The sequence below is a fragment of the Acanthopagrus latus genome, chromosome 8 (assembly GCF_904848185.1).
Source record: "Acanthopagrus latus isolate v.2019 chromosome 8, fAcaLat1.1, whole genome shotgun sequence".
Taxonomy (NCBI): Eukaryota; Metazoa; Chordata; class Actinopteri; order Spariformes; family Sparidae; genus Acanthopagrus; species Acanthopagrus latus.
This window is the reverse complement of record NC_051046.1, coordinates 27,177,979-27,187,946: the sequence shown is the minus strand read 5'-3', so window position 1 is coordinate 27,187,946 and position 9,968 is coordinate 27,177,979. Positions and strand designations below refer to the sequence as shown.

At 42.9% G+C, this 9,968-nt stretch overlaps 1 protein-coding gene across 2 annotated transcripts in view; it reads left to right on the top strand.

Moving 5' to 3' along the window:
• necab2 (N-terminal EF-hand calcium binding protein 2) overlaps nt 1–9,968 on the top strand; it is a 141,679-nt gene that overhangs the window by 1,868 nt on the left and 129,843 nt on the right. For both annotated transcript variants that reach the window (XM_037108593.1, XM_037108592.1), the window contains exon 2: nt 3,477–3,501. In XM_037108593.1, the coding sequence (XP_036964488.1) occupies nt 3,477–3,501 (25 nt within the window). The remainder of the gene's footprint in view (nt 1–3,476; nt 3,502–9,968) is intronic.

Below are 9,968 nucleotides of genomic sequence, written 5' to 3'. Positions count from 1 at the left end.
TCTTGTCGTCCTCCTCCTCTCTCCTCAGCCAGGCCAAGAAAACATCCATTCTTAATAAGGTTAGGAGATGGATGCAACATCCCCCCCTCCCCTCCCTCCGTCTCCGCTTTCTCTCTCTTCTCTTCAATCGTTTACTCTTCCTCTCTTTCCCGTCTCTTTGTCTTCTCTCCGTATATCTGTTACACACACACACACACACACACACACACACACACACACACACACACACACACACACACACACACACACACACACACACACACCGCCTCCTCAACAATTTCCCTCCTCTCCGAGCCTGTCTGTCTCCAGCAGCTTCAGAGTTGGGCTGTTTTCTGTGGAGTTGAGCGCGCCCCAGGGTGCCGCAGGAGTGCAGAACAATGCAGAACAGCTTGTCATTTGGAACGTCGCGCTTCTCAGCAGTGAATGATTTTCACTTTGGCCCGTTCAGACGGCTGCAGTCAGTGCCTGAATGCACCACAAAAACTTGCAGCGCTATTGGCAATTAACTTGTAGAGTGAAGCAGTTTTAGACTGGTATATGCACTTTGCAAGTTCTAATCATTTGAACTTTTGTCGAGATGACTTTGCATTACCCCTGAGCCACGGCTGCCCTGACTGGTGAACAGTTATTTCTTTGAATAACCTCCATCATTGCAGCTTTAGCCTCAGGGAGGCCCACGCAATATCAGCCAGATACTGGGACATTTGAATTATTATGTATCATCCTGAAATGGAAAAAAAAAAAAAAAAAAAAAAATCTGGAAAATGTAGCCAACTTGCTTTCATTTACAAATGCAGCATCGGCACACTCCAAAACAGTAGGTGGCAGTATACGCTTAGAAGTTTGTTAGCGATATGCCAATAAACAAAGAAAAACAAAAGGAGGCAAAGAACAAGCACAGAACGCCGTTGTCATACTCACGAAGTCGATCTGTATATGGTTTACTTACTGGCTATGTGACCAAGCAGCAATTGTGCTCAATGGGGAAATGCTTTTTGGGCCACAGGGGAATTTTTTTTTGCTTGTAATACCACAAATGGCCACTGGGTATAATTTGGAAGGGAGGCTGAGCGGTGCTGTTTTCTGGGTTTTCTGTGCTCTAGTTATGTTTTAATCTGTGGGGTAAAGCAACGCAGTGTAGACAGGGGAGTCAAACGTCATAGCTGGTGTGGATGTTTTCAGGTTTTTAAAGAATACAGCGTGACCACAAGTTGCACAAAATTTTCCAGATGGGTTCTGGGAGGAAGGAAAAAAATCTACTAGTTTTAACACTAAAAATCTTATTCGACTTTTTGAATTTTAGGCTAAATCCTCCATCTCTGCTCACTGCACCAAAGCCTTTATTACCATCAGATGTGTATAAACTACAGGTTAGAAACTGCTTTTTATAGTACAACAATGTGAATAATCACTTACTGGACTTGTGGTCTCGGCCTTGAGAAACAGGGCTATTGGTTATCTGTACCGGCTGAAAGAAAATCCATGTCATGCGTCCCTGTTAATCAGAACCCGAAAGATACTTCTTCGTTTTGACATTTCCATTAACTGTTGATACCAAAAGCCAATGTCAAGTCTTCGTCTTATAAGCTCCGCTCCAGCGCTGTTCTCAAGTGTATTGGTGTTCTTCACAGACTTCCCCATCTTGTTGGTAGAATGGGGCAGAGTTAAGAAGATACTCTGCCGCCCGTAGATTGGGAAAAACGTGTATTAAAGTTACCACTTTGTCCTTCACATGAGCAGTGACTGCTACAACAGTCTATGGTGACAGGTTTTCTCAGGGGAAAACAACAATCCTCCCTCCCACCTTCTTTCTGTCTCTTCATTTCATCTTTTGCATTCCCTCACTGTCTTTCTCTCTGTCCTCAACCTCTTCTATCTCAATGTGCAGTTTTCTGGCAGTTGCTGTCAGTAGGAACGGTTGACACCACACTATGAAACACAGATGAAAGTACCAGATCTGCTTCTTTCGAATCCAAAGAGAGAGAGAGACTTCCACTGAAGCTATAAATTAGATCCCAGATTCATGTGTGTGTTCATACATGTGTAGAACGCGGTGCAAACACACACAGCAACTAATCATCAGTCTGACATCTTCCCCTAGGTAGGTATATATATATATATATATATATATATATATATATATATATATATATATATATATATATATATATATATATATATATATATATGTGTGTATATATGTGTGAGGTTTACCCTGTGACACATTTATAAACTTCACAGTCTGTGGCTCCTGCCAAGTTCTATTGCACACCACTGCACCTTATCTGGTTGAGATACACTTTGTTTAAGTGTTTGCGTGTGATTCACTCAATGCACCGACTGCCCTAACAAATTGAAAAACCAAACGATTCCATTTGCAGTTACTCACCCACTGGGTTCTGTTTTTCGCTGCGAAACATTGGTCATTCTGTTCTACTTGTTAAACATTACATTATGTGTTTAACCATGTGTCACTTTAGCTGAGAGGTGACTTCATTGAGATGTTTTTCCTCAGAGCTTGAAATTTACAAACCTCAACCTCAGATCTTTTTTTCGGGGGTGGCTGTAGCTTATTGGGTAGAGCTGGTGGACTGGTGATCAGAAGGTTGCTGGTTTGAATCCCGGCTCCCCTGGGGCAGGACTGAGCCACATGTTGAAGTATTCTTTTTTTTTCTGGCTTTATTGATAGTACAGCTGAAGCGTGTGACAGGAAACAGGGTAAGAGAGGGGGAGTGACATGCAGCAAAGGGACCCGGGCCGGTAGTCGAACCCAGGTCCATGTCAAAAGAAAAAAACACATTCTGTTAAATCGATGTTAAAGGTGCAATATGTAAGAATTGGCCACCTACTGAATTCTCAGTCAAAACAAACATCCCCAGTGTAACCACTAACTGCTGCTAACTGTAGCTGCCATTAGCTAACTGTAGCTATAGCTAACTGTAGCTGCCATTAGCTAACTGTAGCTGTAGCTAACTGTAGCTACCATTAGCTGTTTAACTCAGTTAGCTATGCAGCTAGCAGTCCAGACAGAGAGATTGAGAGCCACGGGCCTGTTTGTGTTTTCATATTGAGATTTGGATCTGGGGACAGAGCTGGCTGGTTAGCATGCTAACTTCAGTAGATATTTCCACAATACAAAACAGAAGTTATTACATCCAACTCTTATTACTATATCACTACTTTTGTGAAATGTGGATAACTAGTGTTGTATATAAATTCCAGTTTATGTGAAAAGTGTTAAATCAACTTAATTAGTTGAATTTTTATAATTTGTTATATTATTGTGCCCACCCCATGTTACTCCTAATTAGTCCCTCACTTAGAAGGAACATTTCCAAACCCAGGGTTTGAACTGATTTGGTGTTGAGACTGCATTTATGTAATTGTTCATTCTCTCTGTTGATGCCTCCTGCAGCTCACTGCAGATCCCTTCAGTGATACTAACTGCACTCTCTCTTTTTCTTCCATGTTCGCAGATATTCAGAAGAGCTGACAAAGATGGTGAGTGCTTTCATTGACTATCTTAGTTACTCTCTGCAGACCTGAAGAGAAAACTCACCCAAAAAAGTTAGTTTGTATGATGTATTTGTTGAACATCGTTAATAACAGAATGCAGATATATGTGCAATGTTAAACCTACCTCTGACATGGAGGAGTTTCTCAACACTCAACATAGGAAAAGGCCATTTTGAACATTATATTTTTTGAAATTCTGAGCCTCATGAACATTGATTTAAAAAAAGGGGAGACTATCTCTTTATTGTCCATCTCTTTTTTCTGGGGACACAACAGGTGTCACGATTTACATTAATAATGTCTGCAATCCACTCAGATGATGACATCTGTGCTTTTTCGAGCAATGACATTCTGCTTTGAGAGAGGTTTATGATTAAAATGTATGTTTTCTGAAGGATGTGCTGTTTTCATACAGTCTGCATCTGGAGTTTTGCCACCAAAGGTTAAAAAAAAAACACATGAATTTAATGTAACCAACAACCTGTTTCTCAATTATACTGGCCTCATTGGGCAGGTTATCAGCCATATGATTGTGTTTCAACACAAACATTAGATTTGCTGTCTGTGAAGGTTTTTGTATTGCAGGAAACCACCGAGCGTCAAGCTCAGTCTGTGTGCTGTGTGCTGTTGGGACATTAAAGCGTTTTTAAAGGGGAAAGTTTATATGGCGGTGTAGCTGTGCCAGTGAGCAGGCTGTTTATACCCTTTGGCAGCTCGTGTACTGCTACTTTTTCACTCTTTATCATCTTCTCCGCATCTCTCTTTACATCTCTTCCCACTCTACCCATCCTTCCTCTCTCTCATCCCCTCCCTCCCCGCCTCTTTTATCCGATGACTGTGTCCTTGACAGAAAATAATTTAACTAATGAGGGAACAACATTAAAAGCTTTGCTTTCATCGTGGCCAGATGGCCATTTACTCTTCCAGTGTTTGTGTGTGTGTGTGTGTGTGTGTGTGTTTAGGGGGTTTCTCTGCTACCCGAGAGCATTTCTTCTTTGCCTCCTCTCCAGCAAAGCTACAGTATGCTCCCCAAATGTATCTCTGCAGAGAAGATGTCTGTTCACTTTCATGTGCACTAGTATGGCAGCTCATTTAGTCACTGCTTAGTCATCTGTCTGACCGCTGTGTTATTAGTTGTTAGTGCAACGGCTGTGTGTGCGCGGCACAAAATCAATTTATCAGCCGTCGTCGAGCGGTGAACATAAACTGTTTTTCCAGATGATTTAACTGTTGACATCATTGCTGTCAGACTTTCTCATCTCGCCCGGGGTCGTTCTTTCTTTTCCTTACAACAGACTGTGGAATCAGCTGTCAACTGTTTCGATGCTTCCGCTGCGATTACCAGCTGCGCAGATACCGAACAAAATTCCCACTTTCTTTTCATGCTGATCTTATCCCAAACACGGGCCAGTTGTTGCAACGATAAAGCCGCTCAAACAAGCTGTGGCATTGTGTGCAACTTCACGATAACAGTCTCGCGGGGCGTTTCGACGACTCCCATCACTGCTCCAAAACGCACAGCCGCAGACTTGCCTTCAAAGAGTCAGATGCGAGCGTGGCTGGGTGAGGGGCTACAGAGCGAGCGAGAAAGAGAGAGAGACTGGGAGTCAGCGAGGAACAAAGTGAGCAGAAGAAGAAATGACGGTTATTATGAAGAAATGTGGTTATTTGATGTATGGAAAGCAGACTGGAAGGAAAGCACCAGTGAGCACAAGCTGAAGCAGAGCTATTTTTATCCTCCTCCTCTCTCCGGGGAGAAGACCGGGGAACTGTTTTAATGAGAGAGAGAGGGAGGGAGAAAGGAGATGCTAACGGAGAAGGGGAGAGGATTGTTGAAAAGAGAAGAAGGTGCAGGGAGGGAGATGGTTGACAGGAGGAGAGACGGGAGGTGGCGAAGTCCAGAAGGGAGAGGAGGGAGAAGAGAAAGGCAGGGGGAGGAAGGGGAGTGAGGGAATAAGGGAATTGTGTATTTGACAACGGGCAGTAATTGAGGTTTAATTGGCTGAGTTCTGTCTTTACATTCACGGCACAGATTTTAGAGTCGGCCTTCCTGCCCCCCAGCTGCTGAAACAGCAAACCAAGAAGTGTGTGTGTGTGTGTGTGCGTGTCTGCACGTGCATTCGTGTGTGTATTATGCATCTACTTCAAATACAAGCTGTATGCATCGGTGAGCAGTTTTTCTGAATGCGGGACATGTATGCATATCGTGCGCCGGAGCCTGTTTGGATGTGTGTGTGAGCGCGCACGTATGCGTGCATTCTGTGTGTGATTTTATGATCATCGCGGCTGACTCACAGCCATTGTTATGCAGCTGGTGAAGGGTTTCAGCAGCCAATAACTCTCTGAAATAGTTGCATCATTTGACAGCACTTAGTTTACTGTTTGCACTCGCAGCGGCACCTCGAGTATGACACAGTTCGCGGAGCCGCTGCTGTCGGGAACTTTGTCTTTGCAAGAGAAATGTTACATGAGAGTGACTTGGCTGCCGAATTGAACTGAAAAGAAAAATTCAAAGTCATTTCATTTACACCGTTAATTTTTGACATTAAAGGGGCAATATTCAGTGTACAAGGTAATTTATGAGTCATTATACAAGACAGGGTTGCAACATGTAGTGCATCTTTTCAAATTGTGTCCGGGTGTATGTGAGCAGCAGCAACAAGTTGGAGACGATAGCGTGGTTTGGAGCTTCATATCAAAAGGTGAACATGAGTGAATCAGTATCACAAACACAGCGCCCACCTCTCCTCGTCCAGCTGCCGTCCTGCGCTCCGTTGGCTCAGAACACGCTCTGTTCTGAAAGGTTATGTATCGGTCACAGTTTGGTTAGGTTTAGGCACAAAATCTTGTAGGTAATGTTATGGAAAAGATAATGATTTTGGGTTGGAATAAACAATGTCACTCCATAAGTTCAGTCATGTCACTAATGTGACTTACCTTACATAGTTATAACTAAGTCACCCATTGACGTGGGTAATTCTGAGTTTTATTGTTCTCTATTTTACTGTACTAGAGGGGTGACTACAATATCATACTTAGAAATCTATGGCCACTGACCAGACTGCTGGGAGTGAGAACAGGCTAGTTATTCAAACTGATAGAATCTGGTTACAACAATAGCCTGCAACGGTGATGTGGAAATAGAGAAAAAACTGGACAATGTGTACTGTGTGCTACTGTACTAGCTAGCTAGCACAATCAGCCAAAAGTTCCATTTAATCATTACAGAGCAATTCTAATGATGAATAACCTTGATCCAATTCTGCTGCACATCTTGGTCCTCACATTAAATTAATTAAGTTTTCCTCTATAGTTTGAGCTGCTGAGAACTGCACAGGTTCGTCCAGATTCCCTTCACAATTTGTCAAAAGTCCCATTAAAAAGTGGGTGACAGGTAAAGGTAGAAAATTGTGCACTTCTGAGAACAGCTTTCTGTCAGAGGTGTGTTTGTTGGAAGCTACCGCAGAGATGTCGGTTGGTCTACTTCTGGTACTTGAATACGTTTTCTGTTACATAGTGAGTAATCAAAGAGTGAACAAAGGAGTGTTTAATTGCGACTTGCAAACCTGATCTAATTGGCCAAAAAACAAAATCTCTGAGAAACTTTCAACTCTGACAACACTGACACAACCAGGGTTTTTTGTATCTGAGTTTCTCATCAGTTGACTTTTTTTTTTTTTTTTCTGTTTCTTGCCTCATGAATTATCAGCCATCTGCTAATTATTGCCCCAGTGTTTGACATACAGACAGAGTTCTGGGAGGCTTGTTTACCCATCCTGTCAAGACCAGACAGAATTACAACCTAACAGTTAAAAGCAGACCGGAGGGTGCAGCTGTTTCTGTTCAGTGTGGCCAAAAGCAGCTCTTCACTTTTACACTAATGAAAGTGGCTCCCTCATTTCCTTTGGATTTGCTCTGGATATTTGGCGCCCGAGTGTTCTTCGGCGCACACTCGACTGATCACCTGTCAGTCTGCTGTCAAGATGCTGGAATGTGTTATTGATTTCTCTGCCCAATTCATATTCTCTCTACTGGCCAAACCAATAACAGGCTTCTGACATATATTGAGACTTAATAAAGAATATGAATGTAGGGGGTGAATGAGGATGACAACAAAGATTTGGATGAAGACTTCCCTGTGTCGCTGTCAATGAATGGGATGAAGGGAAAAAGAGAAAAGCAACACACAAATCAGATGAGAAAGACAAACTGTCAACTTGCAGGCATGAGGAAGAGAGAGATCAGACAGCGCAGACAGACAGCATGATGGCCCGTACTGGAGCATTAACCTCATGGTTTATTCAACAGGAGGTAGCCGATTCACTGGGGCACAGGTCTTAGGCAGAGGCTGGATTATATCTCTGTTAACTATCTGTTTCCCAGACCTGCGCTCCAAGTTTTTAAGGTCAATGTCTCAGCACTTCTGAAGTTCACAGGAACTGTTCGACAGGAGGGAAATATTTCCTGCCAAGAGTTTGATGAGCAGACCGTTAACATTCTCATGTCTGTACGCTAAATATGAGGCTACAGCCAGAAGCCGGGTAGCTTAGCTTGGCTTAGTTTAGCTTAAGCGTGAGGCTGGAAGAAGATGAAACAGCTAGCTCGGCTCAGTCCAAACTTTAAAATGTGGTCACGGTCATCTTATACTAGTGCAACCCTCATACCACTACAACTCCGAGTACTTCTAATTCTAATTCTAATTCTAATTCAGATACAGAGTATGCTAATCGGTGAGCTTTAGAGGGGCTGCTAGGTGTGTTTTTGAACTTTCAACCGAGCTAGACTAGGTGTTTCCCCCTACTTGCAGTGGTAAGCTCAACTAATCTAGTCCTGGCCTTAGCTCTGTATAATGCAGAGACATGAGCAACCTTCTCATCTAACCTTGCAAGGCAGCTGGATTTGCAAGATCAAGTGATCGAGTGTTCTCGCAAATCCGTCCTGTCAGGCCACGAGCAACGAGCTTGTGGCCGAACACACATTAGTTGAACAAATCAGCTTCCTTTTTGGACTTGGTGGCTGCTACAGGCTTGCTTTGGGTGTGACGACCAGTGACAGAAGTGACCCCTGGTTTGAAATCAACAATGGCGGCTCCTTAAGAGGTTAGCATAGCTGCTGCTATAGCATCAGCCACATCAAAACTGGGGAGTAGGTTATATTTCATTAACAGAAGAGCAAAGAGGGGACTGAAGGCTTTTCTGATGGAAAAAATGTTTTCACTCTTCTCCTGACTGGCTTCAGCAAGAGCTTCATTTACCATCTGGCTTTGCTGGCAGTCGTCTCCTGCTACTGATTGGTTTAACTCAGCCCTAGTGATGTATTGCCATCTATAATGGGCTGAGTTTGGTGTTTTTTGTTGCTGGTTTCACCAATCACCCGCCAAGTATTTTTTTTTTAAAGGGCCTGCCCTTTTTTCTGAACCGTTTCCAGCATTACTTGTCCTGATTGTTCTGTAAAACAAACCATCCGGCTCATCAGGTTAGCATGGACTAACTCTGGGTAAATAATAAAACAGTAACGCATGTTTCCAAATTGTCCAAACAATATCTTTAAAACTGAGTCTTACAGGTAGACTTCCTCCGACTCCTGCTGAGTTGAGCATTAAAGCAAAGTTTTACATTTTGGCGACTGGAAGGTTGAAAGCTCTTATACTTCATCAGTCAAGTTATCCTTATGCTAAATATGAAGGCTTTAATGAAGTCTTTAAAGGTGCTGGTATTCAGATCTAGCTAGGATACCTTAGGCTAGCTGTTCTAGTTAAACAAACCTATAACATCTACTGTAAGTGAGTGGTATCAGGTGATTGGCTTGTTAACGGAGTGTTTGATTGGCTGACACGCCATGCAGTCAGACCAGGCTGGGCGTAGGTTTTAAGACAGCTGGGCTTCATATCAGAATTCAGTTAGCATAAGCCAGCTCATCTGCCACTCATACTGTAGCCTTCGCATGTCAAGCTAGTAGCCCAGAAAATATGCAGATGGACCATGAGAACAGGGAGGAGGCATGAATCAGACTAACTGTGGTACAGTAGATGTGAAAGATCAATGTGTAAGCCAAGCTGTCTAAAGAACTCCCTCTGATTCAAACACTGTAGTAGCTCTAGACTAATAAATACATCCCACAGAGGAGAGAAAGCCTTAAAAAGTTGTTAATTCACCTAAAATTCTACTGAACAACCTCAGAGCTAATCACACAATCAGTCATCAGCACCTGTGATCAGAATAATCAACTTGCTGGGCTGACAACCTCGAACAGTTGTCCTCATGCCTCCTCCAACCGAACTGTGTTTGAGTTTTATAGGACTGATATAAACCATTTGATATAATCAGTGTGATTGTTTAATATGAAAAACATGCTTGTGCTAAAATTACATGCCTGGGCAAACTTAGATGTCAGACATGACTGGTCCATTGCACCTGATCATGGACTGTTGAACACTGCTACTATAGTTATGG